Source organism: Centruroides vittatus, unplaced genomic scaffold, assembly GCF_030686945.1.
Source record: "Centruroides vittatus isolate TY-2023 unplaced genomic scaffold, ASM3068694v2 contig_799, whole genome shotgun sequence".
Lineage (NCBI taxonomy): Eukaryota > Metazoa > Arthropoda > Arachnida > Scorpiones > Buthidae > Centruroides > Centruroides vittatus.
The window spans coordinates 3,020,471-3,042,576 of record NW_027122516.1 but is presented as its reverse complement, the minus strand read 5'-3'; the positions used below and the strand labels follow the sequence as shown (position 1 = coordinate 3,042,576).

Here is a 22,106-nt window from a genome sequence, read left to right as displayed (position 1 = left end):
GAAAAAGAGACAAAAAGAAAAACAAGGCTCTACTAAGCCACAAATTCAACAATTATATGAACAAAGTATATTATGATTTATTTAAAGATCTTAAAAAGGTACACTAAATTATAAAACATTTTAAATGACAAACGCCAGAAATAATTAGAATGACTCAATCAACTTCATACAATCTTGTACATCAGCAAAAAGTTTCATTAAACTAAAAAAAAATTAATGTTTTCAGTTATATTTAACAACCTTTGTCAGGTTTGATTTTCAAATAATCAAACATTTACAAGTACTAATTGAAACACAACAGAAATATTCAAACACAAAGAGGTTTAAACATAAAAAATAAAAACTTCTACAGTCCGTTCCATTGGCATGACACATGCAAAAAAACTACAAGACAAAAAAATAATGAAAATGCCCATTGAGTTACCTTGTGCTGACCTCAAACCAAACACTTGATAATCATTCAGATTTCCAGCTTAATAAACTTTTTTTGCTGCTTGGTTACAAGCAGTTTGTATGTAGTTCATACAAGGTTGTATGTAGTTCATCGAGTTATCTACTGAAGCAATTACTTTATGATTATAATTAGAATGATATCTACAAAAGCTATCTTTACATGTTACAAACATTCTATATAGAATGATTATAACTCTTATTAGATTGAGAAATTGACAGTGCTTTTTAATTTATTTTGATAACTTCAAGAAAATACCACCAAAATCCAAAAGAATATTCGTATAATACTTAATAATAATAGTGTGTGGATTTAATAAAATGCCAATTATTATTATTATTATTGTAAATTAACTCATTAGTAATGATGTTTCCATTCTAAAAGTTCATAAAATTCTTTGTTTGAATTAGTCAATAACGATAAATTTACTTTCAATTAGATTATTATGTGTAGATTTAATAATATTTAAGTTAATCAAACCTGAAATTATATTTTATTATTATTAAATATTTAAAAATTAGTATAAATAAAGCAACCTAATCAATAACAAGTATAGCAAAATAAAAATACTTTTTGTTTATTTAAAAAAAAACAAATTTGTCTTGTGTTAGAGGCAGCTTCAACCTGAACTTTTTTTTGCATGCGGCTTTGTGCTTTTAGTATTTAATGGTGTTAGGTATCAGTCTAGAACTTGTAGAATAGCCAGTAACCTGCAATAGAGACTATATCTGAACTTATATAAAGGAGGCCTCTCGAGTCTATCTTGCCTTAGGCCCTGCACGTTCTAAATTCACCAGTGTCTAATAGCACACCGATTTCTGCCAGGTTCCCAGACTAACCTCCAAATTTTCTGATAATTACGTTAACATTTTGACATTTAGTTTCTAAATTAATTTAGTAAATATACTCGAAGCTAACGTGTTATATTTTATTAACATTAAATAAAAAATACTTCGTATTACAATTTTCTCAGAAACAGTATTCTTCATTACGCAATCAGCAGCAGAACTGTCTGTACGTTCGTCATCGAAATTTGTATTCGTCACACAAGAGACGTGTCACTCAACCTTATATATGTGCTAACTTGCGTCGACGCGCTCTACGCTGGTGTCGTTACAAACAATGTCGTTTATTCGGTTTATTATTACGATTCATACAAATATTTCGTCGGATATTTATCTATACGGTATTTTTCCGTTGATTTTTATAAAAACTTTGGTTTATTTATTTCATTTTATTGATTTTATGATGATTAAACTTAAGCGTCTAACTCGATATTTTACATCAATGATAGCATTTTTTCCACATTTTAAATCTTTTCCCAGTACTTATTTTTCGTAATTTTATTTATTTACAAAGATAAAATTTCGGAATTTTTTTGTGTATTTGGGGGAAGTTTCTAGAAATTTTCGGAAAAATCGGACATTAAGGGATGGGGCTTACCTCAAAAAAGCTTCAGTTATAAAATTTGTGTGAAATTTGCATAAATTTTTATTATAGTAAATAATACAAACGCTATCTTTTAAATAAATCTCATAACAGATGGCGCCACATGCAATTTTAGGCTTAGCTAATGTTTTTCTTAAATATTTTTCACCGGGAAAGTTACGCAACTCATTAATGTACTTAATAAAAATCCAGCAATCAAATTTGTAATTAGCATTAAACCAATACAAATTAATACATTTACTAAAGAAATTCCAAACATGATCCATGTAACATGCTACTGGCTCACCAGTGGCCAAGCGGTTCCGTACCCTGGGTTCGCACCTAGTCAGGACGAGCTGGCCACATGAAGTTTTCCGGCTTTCTTCCATGTCTAAATAGGGGTCAGTTACCCTTAAATAAGACATCCCGGAAGGCATTCCCCTAGGCAGATCGCCCAAGTGTTGCGTTGCCATAACTTAATAAAACAAACAAAACAAAGTAACATGCTACCGCTTTTTTCATCTGTAGTTCCATAGCAGATCGAATCCATGTTCGTACGCAACACTCCGGATTCCAAAGTGTACACGACGGTAGTGTACTCATAGTTTAGTAAACAATAAACTTGGAGCACGTTCAATAAGAATGCGTGCTCTTTTCTTTGTTGTAATCAAATTCGTAAGATTACGAACACGCGACGAGTTATAATGTCAGTAACAGCTCAATTGTTCTCTTATGCAACGTGCATGAAATTCAAAATTCGCGCAAATCGTTGCGTGGACTTAAATGTATAGAACGTGGCAACGTGTCCGGAAACTTTAAGGCCAAGAACACACACACACAAATTGTGTGGCAGAAAACTGAATCAGAAATCAGCTTAGTTCAGTTTCTGTTTTACGCTTTTATGCCAGAACACACATACGTAAAAATTCTGGCCGAATAGGAAACGGAAATGTAACATCATCATATGTAGTTTAGTAAAATGGCGCCGTGGTATCTGATTGTTATTTGTTGGTGGTTGTATTCCACTCAATTATCGATGATTTTAAGAAATTATTTTATTAAAAAAACGCTAAAAGAGACGCTGGTGGGTTAGGAAGCTATTACGAGAGCGTCATTTACATGGATTTAATAATTCGTTGATTCCGGAACTATGATGTAACAATCAAGAGTACCACTGCCACTAAGTGCTACATTTTATTAATTTTTTCCTCTCATATATCTATCTCTTTGTACCTTCCATTTTTTCTCCGCTGCCTCTGCTATAATTTAAAAAATTTAAATTAATAAACTTGTATTCCGAATTCAAATAAAGAACGTGTGATCTAAATACTAGGCCTATATATCGATTCTGCTAGAGCTACCTGTTGTTTGAAATTTTGCACCTATAGCCATCCATAAACGTTGTTTACATACAGTGTCTTTATATACATGACACTGATGTGGTCGAACGGATTCGATAAACCCCTCTATTTCATTTATTTTTCGTTTTTTCGAGACCGTCACAATTATAGGGTTGACCCTTATTGTCGCCATTGTTAGAATGAAAACCACGTGTCTACTTTGACGTCACAGAAAAGAATTCTCTTTATTGGAGGAATTTTGGCGTAAAAAGTACACACATGCTCTACTCTATTTTCAGTTCTGTTTCAGCCAAAATTTCAGAAAAATGTTTACGTTTTCTGTTTTATGCTAGATTTTACGTCGAATTTTACGCGTTTTCCTGGCCTAAAGAACCTTTGGTTTTTACAACGGACACCTCATCTGGCTCAGATGTATCACTGGCTAAACGCACTAGTTTACATCTGTACTTAAATAAATGAACCTTTATGACTTTCCTATTTATATTATTTTTTGAATGTAAACAAGTTATAATGAGGAAACAGAACATATATAAATACAACAGAACTCCAATTATCCGAGTTAAACAGGTTTTACCGTATGTAAGAATAAATGTGTGCATTATTGTAGTTACATTTTAATATTAAGCTAAATGATAAATGGTAACAGAAATAACTTTGGAATACGTTTCAAACTTACATTCTTTTTATATTTTTCTCTTATTTATAATTATTTTTATTGCCAACATATAACATTTACAAATACATAATTAAACGTTTGTTAATATTTATGTACTATAATTCTTTTAAGTAATTAGGAAAAAAAAAATCCTAAATTGTTAATACTGAGTCATCATTGTGTTAATGTTAAGAATAATTTAAATATTTATATATTCTTACCATATATTTGACATTAAAGAACACGAATACTTTGCTCCAAATATGTTGTTATTTTCTGTCAATATCCAATCGGAAATTAAATATCACTTATTTCTCTTCCAAGTATCAATAGCAACACTAATTTAAACAACCTTGAATAAGCTGACTGACCAAACACTGAGCGTAGATTAGCCAGATGTCTTGAAATCTTTCCGACTGTTTCATTGTAAACAATGATTTTCAAATGTCCCAAATGGGAGAAGACTGTCTAGTATTGCATATTTTGAACACAATTTTCATTACAAAGTTCAGAAAACCATACTGCTGAATCAAAAGAATGAGTAGTCACGAAAAAATAAAATATATTAAATATTACTGGCGCAAAGGACGATTTTTATTGATTCCCCCCCGCCTGTTCAACAGAGCTAATGTAAGAGTTGAAGGGTCTCATAGTGTACACACGAAGTCAAGTAGAAGTTAAATTCAATAATTTTGAGAAAAAAATAATGATTATTATTTATATTGATCTAAGCGATTCTTTATTATAATTTTTAAAAGAATTTTTTATATTTTACCGGACAGAAATTTTGCATACAGGTATACCTCGAGTTACGTCGTTTGTCAAAAAAGTATATGAAAAAATAAAAATCAACTTTGTCATTTTATTCGACTTTACATCCGTCCGCCATAAATACTGATGTGGTAATATCACTAGAAAAGCGTTAAAAGCACATAAAATCATATTAAAATATGTACATTTACAGTAAATGTTAATATAATCATCATAAATCCCATAGAAGGAAACATGAAAACATCTGTTTCTGTGTTGTCGTCTTATTTAGCGGTCTTTAAGTGCTCATTATTGGCGTTTTCCACGGTAGTTCCAAATATCTACCATTTGGCGTCGTTGTCTCGATATTGGTAAATTTAACATAAATTAGTTAATTTTCTACTATCGCAAAATAATTTTATTTTATAATGTCTTAGAGAAACCACATTCACCAATAAAGAGTCCACGATGTACTGTACATGTACTCGTAAATTTAATTACTTTTTTCTGTACTATATTAAAAACTAAAATTTATTTGTTTGTAAGCTTAAAATAGATTCTTATTAACCATATATTATTAAAAATGCATTTATAAATAAAATATAGAACTGGGAATGGTAATTTGTGGTTTAGCCTAGTGACAAGTAAATTCGACTTACGTCGCTTCTCCTGGAACCAATTACCGACGTAAGATGAGGTGTACCTGTAACAGAATTCTCTCTCTCTGAAGTTTTGATACACCTTATTTTCCTGTCATTATCTCTCATGATATACATTTAATAATTTTTTTCACACCGTTCTTTGATTGTTTGGCAATTCAATTTTCTGTTATACTTGTTTAATGATATATAGCAGCGGTGCCAACTTTCATATATAAAAAAAGCCTGCCTGTTATAAGTGATGTTCACAGGCTTGGCCCGGAGACAGTAGTTTGGGCATCACTGATACTAAAACCTGAAATTAATCTTATATTGGAGTAAATGCGGTATAAAATTAGTTGTTCACCTTCGTCTACAATAATTCTTACTTTCCAGGCTCTGTTATATACAGTAAAAGAATGGCGATCGGTCAAAAAATCACCCACCAAGACTTACATCTTTGGACTCGAGGAACCTTCAAATGTCGAGAAATGCAAAAACATTCGGAGTTCTTTTTTTCTGTATGTATGGACGTTAGTGTGGTGTGGAGTTGCACGATTTTGGTCACCCTCTTTGGAGCTTAATAACTCCTGTGATTTTTGTCGAAAATTTCTGAAATTTTGCAGGGAGGTTTGTGTATTAGAGGATCGATGCTATTAAACTGTGGTGGTTAAAAGTTGAGGGGGTGGGGAGATAAATGCGGATCGTGTGTCGTATCTCGAGTGGGTCGGACTTAAATGACGATTTTACCCGTTATTAGCATTTACAATTTTTTATAAAACCCATTCCTACCCTCAAAATTAAGCTTTTTGCCATTTTATAGTAGGCCTAATTAAAAATATAAAGTTTTTTAAAAATAAAATATCGCAGAAGATGGCGCCACCAAAATTTTAAATGTTGCAGGGAAAGTTAAGCAACTCGTTGATGGATTTTTAAGAAATTAATCAGATAACTGATGTAGATGATGGTCCAGTAAGATTTTGTCAGTAATTTAGTTGATTCATGTGAGAACCCAGACGAGGTTCGAAATCGCTAAATGCAGAATTCTGTTGTGAAAAAATAACGATAAATTATGTAAGAGAGAGAGAGAGAGAGAGGAAAAAAAAACTCTTAATCAAAACAACGTCTCGAAAAATGTAAACAACGAGTCTCGGGATGACGTCAACGCATGTTAAACGACCTGTTAATGTTTAATCCAAAGGTAGAACTCTGACACACGCACTCATAAAGAGGTATAAGGTTGACACAAGTATCCAAAGAAAAATTAAACATAGGAAAACAGTTTCAGAAAAAGGGAAAAATTGGAAAGATAGAAAAAGTATCGCGTGATCGTTAGAATTCCAGAATGACATCAATTGCAAACAACGGATTAAGTTATGAGTGCAGGTGTTGTGGTTCTATCAACAATCTTGGAGCATAGTCGACAAAGGGTGTCAAATAGACACCTCGAATCGGACCTTTCCCGCGACCCGACATGGTCTCGTTTTGCGCTTGGAAACAAAGGGGAGGCCAATCGGGAAGCGAGGAAAGGGACGAGGGACCAATCCGCAAGGTGGACAGGACACGGAAAAACGTATAAAAACTGGGACTTCAAGGTCAAAAGGAGAGTTTTTTCCGAGAGTTTTTCGGAATGACCGACGTGCCTCTTGAGGATTAAACCAGTGTGTGCTGTGTCGTCCCTCGGAACTTTAAGTGTGCCACCGCCCGTCAACATCGCCGTACGGCCCTTCTCGTCCGCCCGGGACTGGATATAGTGACCTGCCGAACTCTTACGTTCTGAAGATCGCCGAGATTTGGATCAACCTAATCGATGTAAGCATGTATTCGACCAAATAAACGGTTTTCCGCATGTAAACACTTGTCATCATTTGCCTCCTTCGCCACCGCCCACATACACGGGTTCCCTTAAGCTCATCCTGACGCGGGATATTTAAGCCCAGTCTACACCAGTCCAAATCTTACACTGGTGTCAGTGACGCGGGATTAATTGTATCCCCCTTTAAAGTCGGCGAATCTTACATTCACTAGAATCATGTTCCTTAAAAAGATTTATTTCTACTTATCACTTATCTTCAAGAGATATTAATAAACATATATAAAAATCTTTTTATGACTCTAAAAACCCTAAAAATATGAAATATTCCAAATACTGTATCTACTACATACGACAGAGAACTAAGTATCTAAGTAGGGGAGATCCCAAGCCATAGGCTGATATTTCCATGCGTTAATGCGACCCTGTGTGGAAGTGTAATCCGAAACCATTAGAAGAGTCCGGGTTCGAATCACGAGCGAAATCCACGCTTCTTCTCTACATTCCGGATACAAACTTATTATTCCCCCTTACTGATCTGTAAAAATGGAGTAACTAATAATAAAAGGCAGATAAATATATAAAAAACGAATTGAAAAGTATTTAAAAACGTGTATTAAGTTTTATTAGTTATATTATTTAATAAACAAGAATATATATATTTTTTAAATAATAAAATAGAAAACATTTAAAAGATGTTTCTATCAGTAATTAAAATTTTCATAGTTTAAAGTGATAGACAATGTGATATGTAAATTTTGTACTTTTCCCAACGTGATAAACACAATCTCTTCATCCTGACTGCAAACAATTGATCAAAATTAGCCAGAATTTTTAAACATCACAAAATGGGATTATTTTCGTTATTTAAAAACTATGACTGGCATAACAGGATAAAACTAAAACAAGATGAATAAGCATTTACTACCAAACATAATTATAACTTCCAAATTATTAATATATAAGGTCCGGATTTTTGGGTGCTGCACCCACTTGATTTTTGAAAAAGGCAGAGTGTAAAAAGACAAACTAAGTTGGTTTTAGTGCAGTAGGTCCACTCATTGCCAAACTGTTTAGCACCCAAATCGCAAACCTGGCCCCAAAACAGTGACTAGCGTCCAAGCTATATATTTTGCACCCAGCTTCCCCCTTTTTACATTTTCAAAGATTATGTTGACAATTATCTCTTTTTCTTTTTTTTGGTGGTTTTTATTCATTCACTTGAGGGGGAAAAACAAATTCGTTAAACCAGATCAACGGATGACCATATATTAATCTGGTCATCCGTTGAGGGTCTTGGATAAACAGTGTGGTATTCTACCGTGAGAACTTCAAGAAAATTAACGTGTTTATTAATGAACTTCCTCCTGGTGATTCTGCAACCGTTGGCAGTGTTGTGAAACTGGTCATTGATCCAGTAGTGACCACAGAGCTCTACTCCGTGCATTTGTACACATTATTGGTGGATAAAATCAACAAGCTGGAAAGACGTGGAACTGAAATGCAGGATCAGTGGAATGTTGTAAGTTTTTTTTCCCTTATATAAAGACAAAGACATTCTATCCTCCAAATGAGAAACCTTCACTTTTAAGAACATTGATAGTTACTGTTGTAAATTACAATGCTCATCTTTGTCTAAATTGCAATAAACAATTATGTAGTTTACAAATATAGTACATCTTGTTGGTTTTTGTCTTAATAATACAGCATTTAAAAGCACCCAAAACAGAGAAAAAAGCACCCAAACGAGCACCTAATCCATTCTAAAACTACACCAAAAAATCCAGACCTTAGTCATAATGAAAATTTTGGAGAAGAAACTTTGGATATTATCTTCGTTATGTCTGTACATAACATGGATCATTAAAGTATCAGAAATCTTTGAAAATTTGTTTCGTTTTATACTTGATAGGCACATATTGGAGGCATCTTTTTGTTGTTATAACTGGAAGGAGAAGTTTAGGACTTTAATTTGACCTTCATTAACCTGTAGCAGGCTTACAACATAATCTGATGAACATTATAAAGCACAGTACTTCCTATAAATGTGTCTGAATTATTCAGGATACATAGACCAAAAAAAAAACATCAGTACAAATGCCTTTGATGAGGCCAAAAATTCCATGCTAAGATTGATATGCATCACTAATCAAATTTATATATTAATTAACACATTTTCACAGATTTTGGATGAATTAGTTATTAGCATAAGTTGTTTGCAAATGATTAGTAGTGATTAACAGTTCAGACAATAGAATTCATTTTATTTAGAAACAGTAAAGATTACAAATAACATTATCAATCCAGCAAAAGTTATTTACTACAAACATTTTTGATCATATTATGTTCCATCGGTAGTTGTAGTATTCTTGCTACATGAAACCTGATTTAGATAAAAGATCATTTAATATTATTGAAGACTTTTGCAGTAAATAACTTTTCCTGGATTGACATGTTTGATTAATTTATTATCCAGAATGCCAAGTTAACTTGTGAAATATGGAAAATTCTCATAGTATTTTCATTGCTGAAAACATTTTTACTACTTTCATTATTTGAAGTAAAGTTTCTTGAAGAAGTATAAACAAGTATTAAGAAATAAATCTGTTTTTTCATGAAGAAGTAGTTAAAGCCATTTTCATTCAAAATGTATCTTAAGCAAAACTATAGATAGATATCACTTGATATCACAGACAATAAAATATAAAGTCAATAAGAAAAAAAACATCATTTAATAATGAAAATGAAATTCCTGAACAAAGTAATTTCAGAAGAAATAACATCCATTGGCATAATATAAAACAAACTTTCAAATGCATTTAGTATGTTTTAAAGGAATAAAAAATGATAAATATATAGAATACATTCAGCAGAATTACCAATTGTTCTGGAATGTTTGTGACAAACAAGCACATTATTAACAGTAAGAAAATGAAATTTTTCAAATTTACTTTAAAAAAAGGTTAATATGAGTATTTATTCCCTTGCATCTTATGACGAGGCATGCAGGGGCAAATTCTCTGGTCTTGCTTAGCATGCACTACATAGTTCTGACTGTCAATATACTCTTTATATGAGAACAAATATGTCAATAATAATTTATTCTAACGTGTAAACTCTTTTATCATTTGTGTTTGCTTTTACATTGGCAGCTATCGGCTAGCCATTTTAAGTCAGTGTGATGCTTGTGGGAACTTGATTGATGGCTCACAGAGGTTTGCCACAGCAAACAAGTGCGTGCGCACGATATCATTTGAAGCATTTAACATGGCCAAATTGTATCGAAAGCTTGCAGTACCCAGTCAGCATACACGTGTTGTGTACAGGGGTGGATCTATATAGAGATTAATAGGGTTTAAGCCCTGGGCCCCCAGTGTCAAGAGCCCACAAAAATTAAATTATCATCATAAATTTTTAATACTTTTTCATTATAATATATTTCATGTGTAGATATAATGGGCTTTATAATAGTCTATACTTTTTTATTCACACCAAATAATGTTTCTGCCTATTGTTTAGTGCTAGAGATAAGCCTATTATTCTTATTATAACTTTCAGTATGCCAAAAAATTTTGTTCAGGATTTGCCCCTGATGGCATGGTATGTAAAGTTAACAAATTTTATAGAAATATTAGCATTAACAATTAATATCGTGATAATCCATTTATGCTAAATAAATTATTTTTTTCTCTTAAATGTAATAGTTTTAATAATATTGCTAAAAATATTAAGCAGAATTTTAAATAGATAATTTGCTTAATTCACATAAAATGGTTTCACAGTAACATTTTCATGTTTAGTTATAAAAGACTTTAGTTTACATACTTTATCATAAGAAAGTAATTGTATAGATTACTTGTGGATACAGTTTCTAAAGAAAAAGCATATTTTCAAAAACCATTCATCCTATTTCCTTGTTACATTTAATAAAAAAACAATTAATTTTCAAATTTTAAAATGATTCCAATAAATCATTGTAAATCAAAATTATAAAATGTGCAAAAATCTGTTCTGTAGGAATGAAGAGAAATTTTAATATTTTAAAATCAGTCGACTGCACAAATACCAAATTGCCAATTGGAGACACATTGGAATAAATATGGCAGAACAAATAATCAATATCACTAAAATCAATCCTCCGTTTTAGTGAATATTTTCCAGCTACAATCATGAAGTAGGTTTTCCAATACAATAAAAATATATTTATAGGCATAATAATAAAAATTCAGTCAATCCAGCTTACTAGATTTGATAAATCTCCTACAATCAATTGCATTTTTCACTTTTATTCTTATTTTTATGATAAAATTTATCATAAACATAAACATTTCCAACAGATGTTCGAATTCTATTGCCTCGAATGGAACGAAGCCTCTTATCAAGACTAATTAAATTTTATCAATTTGAAAAATCCAAACCTTTTATTTAATAATTTTATTTTTCAATAAAATTATTAAATAAACACATTTTTTTATGCTTTTATTAGTGCAAATTAATAATATAGCAACAACCAAGCTTGCATCTACAAAGATTACCAAATATCTAAAGCCAGACATTAATTAAGCTAGATATTAATATTTGGACTAGAGATCATACAGGATAGCAGCGTGTCTAATATATGATAATAAATTAAAAATGAAAATATTAAATTTGTATCATAAAAACTACAAATTTTTTCATTTTTTATGTAACGGCAAAACTACGAAGTGAATTATTAAAATGAATAAGATATGTGTATCTATAAGTCGCTTGTAATCTGTAGGAACCAAAACTATCAGAAAATTACATGTAACTTTATTAAATATTTAGATAATTTTGACTAATTATTTTTGTCATTTGCTTAACTTAATATATAAAAAATGGATTTAATTAAATAAAATAATTTGTTAACTTGCAAACTAATTTTATTTGTAAATAAATTTATATACAGTTGAGTCTGCATAAGTCATTACACACATAACTAGACACCATTGGTTAAGTAGTCAGTTTTCTGTGGTCCCGGCCGATTTACATAGGCATTATGTTAAAAACTCTGGTTTACTCAACACCATTTAACTCGTCACTGCTGGATAAATCAACATACTTTTTCTGTCCTACACTCATTTAGAGGTCTGATAAGTCCCCTCCTGAAAAAAATGAGTTTACACCACACAGCTTAATGTCACACAGCAGAATCCAATTTTGCATTTTCTCATCTTTCATTCATGTGTTATTGGAGAAATGAGAACATATTGGAGAAATGAGTATCTGAAACTTAACAATGCTTACACTGAAGGAAAAATACAAATTTATATCTGAATTTGAATGTAATAAAACTTCACAAACTGAATTTGCAAAACAAGAAAACCTTCCAAGAACAACATTGGTGGGAATTCTAAAGAAAAAAGAGGAAGAAACTTTTTCTTGGATCTTCGTCGTGGCTGTCTCGAAAACGCCAGAGAAAATCACTGTATGAAGATGTTGAAGATGCTCTGGTATGTTGGCTAAAGCAAATTCATTCATCGAATTTTCCTGTTTCAGGGCCAATACTGAAACAAAACGCGATGGAAATTGCTGAGGTACTTGGAGTAGAAACTAAATTTAGTGCCAGAGATGAATGGTCAGAGAGATACATTGCATGTATTGTATAAAGCACTACCGTATGTTCCTAATTGTAGTTTTTTCCAACTTTGTTTTAGTTGTCATATTGGATAACTCAACACATTTTCACTTCCCCTTGGGGTGTCGACTTATGTGGACTCGACTGTATATATTTTCAATATAATCAAACGTCTATAATTTGTTTACATCAATTGAAAAACATATTTAATCTTAAAAGAAAATATTGAAAACTTTATACAGCATCTTTTCTAAACAAATTTTAGAATTTATCTACCAGTACTTTAGAGAAAAAGTAATATATGTGGTATTATTTTTCTATAATCATTTTTCATATAAATTTTTATTATTTCATATTGTGTATAAAATGGTAAAAATTAATAATATGATAAATAAACTTTCAAATAATATAAGTACACCACCGAATTTCCACAACTGATGATCTAGCTATTCCTTTAATCTAGACAAAAGTAGGAGAGGGAACTCAGCATTCCCGTGACTACCAGACTAGTTTACTGGGCAGCTACAGATGGCACTGTGTGTAGAGCATGCTTATTTACATTATTTACACTGCACTTGCTTGAATTTAACTGTAGCTATGACTTCTAAGAGTGATGAGTGTGTCAGTGGTGATGTCAAATGTAATTTATATTTGAGATTTAAGTTTCTAGCAGTCCGTGGTATACTTTACACACATGGGAGATTGGGTTATTGTGTTAAAGGTGTGTTCATGAGTTATTATTGTAGGTGACCATGGTTGATCTGACAAACTATTTAATCTGGCAACAATTTGGAACAAAGGTGCTATAAACTCAGTGGTGTACCCATATATGAAATCTAATACCATATTAACAAGTAATTGTAAGTTTTTTAAACTAAAAATAAACAACTTTTACCATTCATTAATGTAATATACTTCTTCAACAGATTCTTCTTTGTTGTTTTCAATTTTTGTTTCTCTCTTTCCAATTGATGAAAAGTACTTGTTAAATTATTGACATGAGTTGCAGCCTGTAAAATACATTAGAAAATTAAGATCATTTTAATTAAATTTACACTATTTTCATTCAGAATAACCAATAGCATAATTTTCTCTGTTTCACCAAAAAGTGCACTTCACCAAAACATGTGACATCACTTCTCATTGACTACTAGTCACCATCCACCTCTGTTCTCCAATGAAAAGAATTCTGCTGATTTTAACGTTTAGAAGTTATATATAGGTTACAATATACCATATCGATAAAGCCATTAATAGGACATACAGTTACTTAAATAAAATGAAAATGTAATAGATTTGGGAATTTGTATGTGGAACAATTCTCATTCTTGTATGTTTCAGGCTGTGTTCACATTGCTGACAACAATGACAAATACCGATGCTTTTATTGTTCGTCGTCGTCATCTGAAACGTTCACACTAGTTGTTATCGTTTTTCTTTTGTCTTAGTCATTTCGAAATTGGCCAAGATTCTACATTTGTCATTGTCATAACAGTCTTGGCCAATCAACGTGAACTTCCCACAATTCTTTGAACAAGATGAAGAAGCAACTGATCTTGTGTGTGCAAGAAAGACCTTGGCTATATGATGTGTATAGATGGGATTACAGAGATGTTGATAAAAATAACAGCTGAAAGGAAATTTCAGCTTACCTGAATATACCTATAAGTATGTATGCAATTTAATTTTGTAATAATAAATAATGGATTCGCTTTTATGGGGAATGAGCATTGGCTCTCTCTTGCCTGGTATTAACAAATACCTGACAATGTCATAATAAATATTTGCTTGTTTCTTATTATTTTTTAAATCTATTTCAAACATAACAGTATATATATATCTTTAACAGTGGAAGAAGTCATGAACAAATGGAAAAACTTGAGAACCACGTATGTTCGTAAAAAAAAATTAATTTGTAGAAGTGGGGCAGAAGCGGAATAAAAACTGAAATGGGATTTCATGGAATGTATGGGGTTTCTAGGTCCACATATAAAGAAAAGAGGTATTATATTACTAATTTCTGTAAAATATAAAATATAATTTCTGTATTGTTTGATATATTTGAAACCTAATTTAATATATTTTGTATAAATAGTATCTGAGCAGAGATATTCATACAGTGCAATTAATTAATTAACATTTTGGCTAAGTTTTCTTACAAATTAGATATATGATGGAAATAAATTTCCTAATTTTGAACAAATTTATGTATGGAAATAATTTACCTACTGTATATTAATCTTAACTTAATTCACCACACTACACCTTTTTTGTTGCCGAGATAGTTTTATTGAAAGAACTAACGTTTTCGGCCTACTCAATAGGCCATCCTCAGGCTTAACTTGCAAAATGGAACATTGATGTTCCACTAAAAGAATACAATTGTTTAAAAATTCAAAGCATCAACAACAGAAAAAAGAACAAGAAAGTAACTGAAAAATAATATATACAAATATAAATATACAATAAAATCAAATTATTAAAAATAAAAAGTAAAAAATAAATCTACTAGTGATACTTTATATAAACATAGTAGCAAGTTGTTAAGGAATAATTGATGAAAAATGTAAATATAAACTAAGGCAAGACTATGAGATCGTGTTAAATTTCTTGACTAAGTTTCCAAGCTGTTGGTAGGCTGTCTGCATCCCTTGCATTTATGCACACCTCTTCCAGTTTGCTTTTGTAAATTTCAATTTTTTCAGTGGTATTTGCTAACATTGGGGAGCTCAAGGGTTTGACAATAACTGCTTCTTCCCATTTAATTATTGAGCCTTGGGTCTGCGCGAACTGCGAAAGCACCATTGCGTTGGAGCCTTTTCTGACATCATACTTGTGTTCTTTAAGTCTTATCCCTAAGTTTCTTGTGACTCCAATATAGTCTTTTTCGATTCCTAGTTCTCTGTTCTTGTAAGGGATTTTGTATACTCCTGCTTTTTGTTCCTTTTTAATGTGATCTTTATCATTTCTTAAGATTGTGTAAGCCTGAGGATGGCCTATTGAGTAGGCCAAAAACGTTAGTTCTTTCAATAAAACTATCTCGGCAACAAAAAAGGTAGTGTGGTGAATTAAACTAATTATTTGCTGAGCACGTATTTGTTTTATGTTATTTTATATTAATCTTAACTTTTTCTTTTTACTCCTTACAGGACCAATCGCTATAATAATTTGCATTGTTGTTGCAAATTGCAAATTATTGTAGTGAAATTGATGCAACTAATAATTCAATAAGTATATAACCAATAGACCAATCAATGCTCATGTAAGTTTTTAGTCACAAAATTTAATCTTTTAATTACTTCTGAATTTTGGTTCAAAGATATTAAGCTAGTTATTATTTACTTATATATAAAAAGATTATACATTTGCAAGAGTATATTTTTATTAAGTAAGAAAGAAAGAAATTGTTTATACTGTGTATTATGGCATTTAATGCATAATTTTGCAATAGGCAGAAAATAACAAGCTAGTATTTTAGGGACTATTAAAAGATGACAACATTTTTCAACATACAGTAATTAATTTTATAACAAAGCTTTTGACTATTGATTATTAAATAGTCAGAATGTTTATCATAAACCATACATAAATAATTTTTTATTATATCAAATTAGATATTTAATACTGATATTTTTTTTGTAGTACAGAATGATACAGAAAATGAAGAGAATGTAGGTGAAAGTAGCCAAGCTGTACATGATGATTCTCCCTCAAGAAAACGAGAGATAGGACAGTTGACATAATTGCAAAGTCTCTTGAAGAAACTGACAGATGATGATGAAGATCCAGATATTGTGTTTTGTACGAGTTTAGCTGTACATCTAGAGAAGATTCCTCAGCATAAAAAAACTGAGAGTCCAGATTGAGATGCAGCAGCTTCTCTTAAATGAATTGGATAAATAAAATTTTGATTTATTTTCACATTATTGCTTCTTTATATATGAAACTTATTTAAATAAAAAATATAAAGCTAAACTCCAACCAGATGCCGAATTCTATCATGCTAGATACGGCTAAATACTAAATAAATTATGCAACCAATTTGGCACTAGAGGGAGGAATTAGGTGCCATCTCTTATTAACTTTAATAATTATAATTTAATTTTTCTTTCAGTAATTCTAAATTATTTAAAATTAATTAATTAAATTATAATTATTAAAGTTAATAAGAGATGGCACCTAACGCCTCCCTCTAGTGCCAAATTGGTTGCATAATTTATTAAGTATTTAGCCATATCTAGCCCGATAGAATTCGGTATTTGGTTAAAGTTTAGCTTTATAGTACAGTAGAGCGTCGTTTATCCGAAAGCTGGTCAACCGAAAGCTTTCCAGTCTAACTGTGTCATGCTGAATCAAACGTTTATGATGCTAGATTAACTTCTAAAGTATAAATTATTTTTTGTTTTTATATTTTTCAATATATTTATTTTGTTTGTACAAAATAAAGAAATAATTTTTAACAATACAATAGCCTCAATTATTATTATAAAATGTTTGTTAGACTTAAAATCGGTGAAAATTCAACACGAAGCAACACGCAACAGAGAGAAATTTCAACATCGGATAGGTTAATATATTTTTTCGTACATAATCGGTTATCTGAAAAAATCAGTTATCTGAACAACCCCAGTCCCCAATTGATTCGGATAAACGATGCTCTACTGTATATCGGGTCTAGCGATGTTATTTATATAAATATAAAGCTAAGAAAAAAAGAGATATAAGCATTATATTATTATAATTTGGGTTTATTCATCCATGAAAAGATACTTACAATAAGGTATATTATTATTCAATTTTGGACACCTCTGCTGATTACATCATCCTGTTAAGGCAATGGATGGTTTACAAAATATTCTTTATATGCATCTCTAATAATGGCTGCATCCTTTGAATGTGTATTTTTAGAAATATGCCCAATATCATGAAATGTCCTCCTTTCATTGCCATTATTGACAAGACTATGTCTTGTTTATAAAATCGTACATCCTGCTGTCTTATCAGCTTAGAGGTATGATGGAGTACATGTCAGGAGTTAAAATTTGGCACAGAGTATTAGGTGCCCAAATCATCCACGCATAAAAAAACCAGACTTGTAGGTAGTCAGGGGACCGAGAACCGAAACACAATAAAATACAAAATGGCAACACACTCTATAAACAGGCAGTAGTGCAAGATTTGCACATGCGTTGCTCGTTGGTAAGTTGGAAATTCGAATATTGTGAAATCGAATTTTGACAAACACATGTGTTGGGATGTTCGAAAAGCGAATGTTGCTAAATCGAATTTTGACAAACGAATCTTTGAAAAAAACCCATTTACCTGTACCATGTTATTCCCCACATATTTCTGATCCCCACATGCTAACCTTGACCAATTGACCAGAGATATCTTGTTTCATCATCAGAACTTTTTGAAACTAGATGGCACGTCGTTATAATTTTATATTAAAACTAACTTCCGAAATAGAATTATTTTTTCTATTTACATTTATTAATATATATATATATTTTGTTTGTGTAAAATAAAAAATAATTGCGAACGATACATAGCCACCATTATTTTTTTCAAAAACAGGAAATTTTCGCATTGACAAAAATGCAACAGAGAGAAATTTCAACATTTGATAGGTTAATTTCAATGAAAATGCATCGTGGAAGACCTTGTGGTTGTGGCTGTGGCCGGCAAAGTTTGAATGATTGCGCTCAAAACCAGTGATACCAAAGATGATTGAAGAATGAGAATGAGACCCGCCATGAGTGTCGAAGTGATCCCGCTTAGTAGTGAGCCTTTTTTTTTTTTTTTAACTCTGTCCGCCCTGTGGGCATTAAGAGGGTCTCTTTAAGTAAGCCCATTATGGGTTCGGCCAGGCCCACAATGGTGCAGCCAGGTGGTGAGGGACGGGGCCAGACATATCCAGACAGACCACCCCCCCAAAAAATTCCTGGGGATTTTTCGACCCATCGGGATTTGAGCCCAGGTCCCCCAGAGCGGTAGGCTGCCACCTTGACTGCTCGGTCATCCGGCCTTATTAATAGTAAGTCTCCGAGACATAGTCTTGTCCCAAATATAGCCTTGCCGTTTTACTTGTTAAAAATAAGATGATCAGCATTTAGATACTTCTTAAATACTGCTAATTGTGGTTCTGTTTTATGAATAAATTATATATACAAATAACCGCTTCTATAATATTTTCCACACTTTCTGTAGAAGCAATGATACTTGTTTGAAGTATATGCCATCTATTTGCTGTTATTCCAAAAACATCTTCCACTGTTCTTCTCACCCTGCTTAAACCATAGTCAAATATTCGTTTCGATCTGTCTAATGATATTCATGGATATGGTCGTAGAGGATGACGTTTCAAAGGAAAAGCCTCATCACCAGCAAATACATAAGGTAATGGGGCATTTCCTCTGGGGAGACATTTGTCTTCAGGTATGCAGAGACTATTGTTTTCTACACCTAGTCCAAACATACTTTGATTGAATACACTTGCATCGTTACTTCTTCTATAAGCTCTAATGTCAATAATATTGTAACAGTATGTTGCATCACATACTGCAAGTAGAACTAAACTGTGTGTATTTTTATAATTGTAAAATAGAGAACCTCCAGCTTCAGGAGACTAAATTTGGACATGTTTCCGATCAATAGTACCAATGCAAGTTGGGAAATTCCATATTTTTCAAATTTAATGCTATTTTTTTTACCACATATCTAGAGTTGGTTGTGGTAAATAAATAAGCTTCAATATGCTCCACAGAGCTTCGGTTGTTCGTTTTACAACTGTTAAGACTTGATACACTTACTCTATAGTTGTAAGCAGCAGATCTCAGAATTTCCACTAGCTAGATATCTGGAAAAAAACATTAAAAACTGTATTTAAAATGAAAAAAAAACATTAATTTATCGTTAGATAGTTTTAATCCTTTAGCATTCTTATACAGCATAATGTAAGAAACTGGAATATCAAAAAATATTTCACAAAATGATATGAAGAATTCTTACTACTATTAGTAAAATATTAATAATTAATTTTTTAGAATTATATAGCATTTCATCTAACAATGGGTATTCTTTTGAAAGTATAATATAATGACTAAAATCAATTTTATTTTTTAATCATTTCTTTAAATTTTGAATTAATATAAATTTACAAAATCAAATAGAGTTGCATAAATAAATAAAAATTATGCTTACCATAATGTTGTACTCAAATGTTCTGCAGGCGAGATCGCTTTGCAAAAATTTATATTTTCTTTCTTGATGTGAGGCCCTATAAAGCTTAACAGATGGTCAAAAGTATTTGAAGACATACGAAAATAATTAAAAGATCCTTCAATGTCTTTCAATCGTAATTCCTGAACCAAAGTATGGAAATCTCCTTGTGTTTTTCTCTTAGTATTAATAGCTCTGATCCATTGCAGACTTTTTGATGTTTTTCATAACAACAACAATAAATTCAACTGTTAACACTGAAGAATTAGCATTTTATTCTTCATATCCATTTTTAAACTAGAGACGAATCTGGTCTAGAAGTGCAAACCTATAAGTAATAACACTAAGCCTAATGTACATTGTTCATTAGTTTTGTCTTAAAGTATGTGCAATGTGAATGCTTTCATGATGAATGAAAATGACAAAAGACAAGCCATCGTTATCGCTTAGGATCTGTGGTTGTTGTCATCTTGGTAGTGTGAATGCAGCTTTAGACACCAAAATAAAATAGTTATTAGATATCCAACAAGATATCAATAAATTACAATAAAAAAAATACTCAACTATCATTTAAATAGAATATTTAATTATAGTTCGGTAAAAAAATCTAAACATGCACAGGTGGTGCAGACACTAAGGCCCTTTGGAACCTAGCTGCTTGCAACATGTAACAAAAATAGAGTTTTCAAATATTCCATGCAAAAGTATAGAAAAGGGGTGGGCAAGCAAGAGTTCAGTGGGAGCCGAAATGTAGGTTTTGCAAAATGCATGGGAGCCGCAGTTCTGTACTGTCGTGGTGGATGGTGTGAAAGTTCGAACCCACCGGAATTAAGCCGGTAATGATACATCCTTTTCCGCGCATGTAGAAGGAAAAGGGATATGAGTCAAAGGGAAAAAAAATGAATCAGAAGGAACAACCGACGAAAGGTGCGGATTGGTGAAGCTGAACAACGTGACCACCTCAATAAAAGGGCGACGAGAGCGGAAAAAGGGGGTCGGTTACATAGAGTCCGTCCAATCGACCCCAGGTCGGTTACGTAGTGTCGATTAGACAGAGCATGAGCGTCCCGAGTCCCGATGGAACCCGCCCAAACGAAAGGCATACCTTGCCGATGATACCTTGACCTAGAGGAAGGACCGACCCGGATCACGAGGTATGACCCCATTTCCTGTGAACTCTCCCTCCGCGAATCCGAACTCAGGCGACAGACGCTCGCCGTTTTTGTAATTGTCATGTTAGCTTTAATAAATCATTGTTGTTGTTATTATCCGTTGTAGTGTCCTTTATTCGAATATTATCATCCGCCGCTCTACCGTCGACCCCATTCACTTCCTCCACTCGCATAAAAACGCGTAACGCGTAACTCATCCGAACCGCCATCTTGACGTGGGCAGGTCTCACGGACCTGTTAGCCGACAAAAAGAAGGAACGAGACTTTGGCCGCCTCCCGGCACCCACAATAGTATGGTAAAGCGTGCAATTTTATTATATAATATAAAACAAATATTGAATTTTTTTAATAAACATATTTTTACAAAATTATAAAAATAAAATTGTAAAAATAATAATAAAAAACAGAAATTAACACTTTCAGCAAGAGCCGCATGTAACTCAAAAAGAACCGCATTTGCCCATGCCTGGTATAGAATATCAGAATATAGGGTCTTCCACAAAATGAATTTTATTCATATGTATACAGTAATAATTAATTAATATAATCACAGTAATTTAATTATGTTATTACCTTAGAAATATGCACATTACATATTTCTCAGGTAATATTCAGGTAATTCTCAGCTAGATGAAACTCAGACATTTACTCTATCTGCATACAAACATCTTTTTCTCCCCTGTCCCTAGGAAGGACCATAAACAAAAATAGTGACTCTGCAACAGAGGTGTTTTGTGTTCTGCAGTTTGCAAACTCAGAATCAGTCATCATCATGAAACAAGAACATTTGCCTTACATGGTGTATCGTTTTGAAACTGTCCGCAAAACTCAAAAATCGTGTTGTATAATGACAACTGATTCCAACTTGTGAACTGTAAAATGCTTTCTCTGTTGCAGTGTCACCATTTTTGTTTATGGCACTTCTAGAGACAGCAGGTAAAAAGACATTTGTATGCAGATGGTAGATGACATTCCAATATTTACCTTATTGATTGATGTACAGTATATCACATACTTC

General features: G+C 32.1%; 1 protein-coding gene across 1 annotated transcript in view; it reads right to left on the bottom strand.

The window, feature by feature from the left end:
- Nucleotides 1-22,106, bottom strand: part of LOC136981933 (putative uncharacterized protein DDB_G0282133) — a 67,027-nt gene that overhangs the window by 4,003 nt on the left and 40,918 nt on the right. Inside the window, exon 3 of the mRNA XM_067278335.1 lies at nt 13,591-13,705. Coding sequence (XP_067134436.1) covers nt 13,591-13,705 — 115 coding nt within the window. The remainder of the gene's footprint in view (nt 1-13,590; nt 13,706-22,106) is intronic.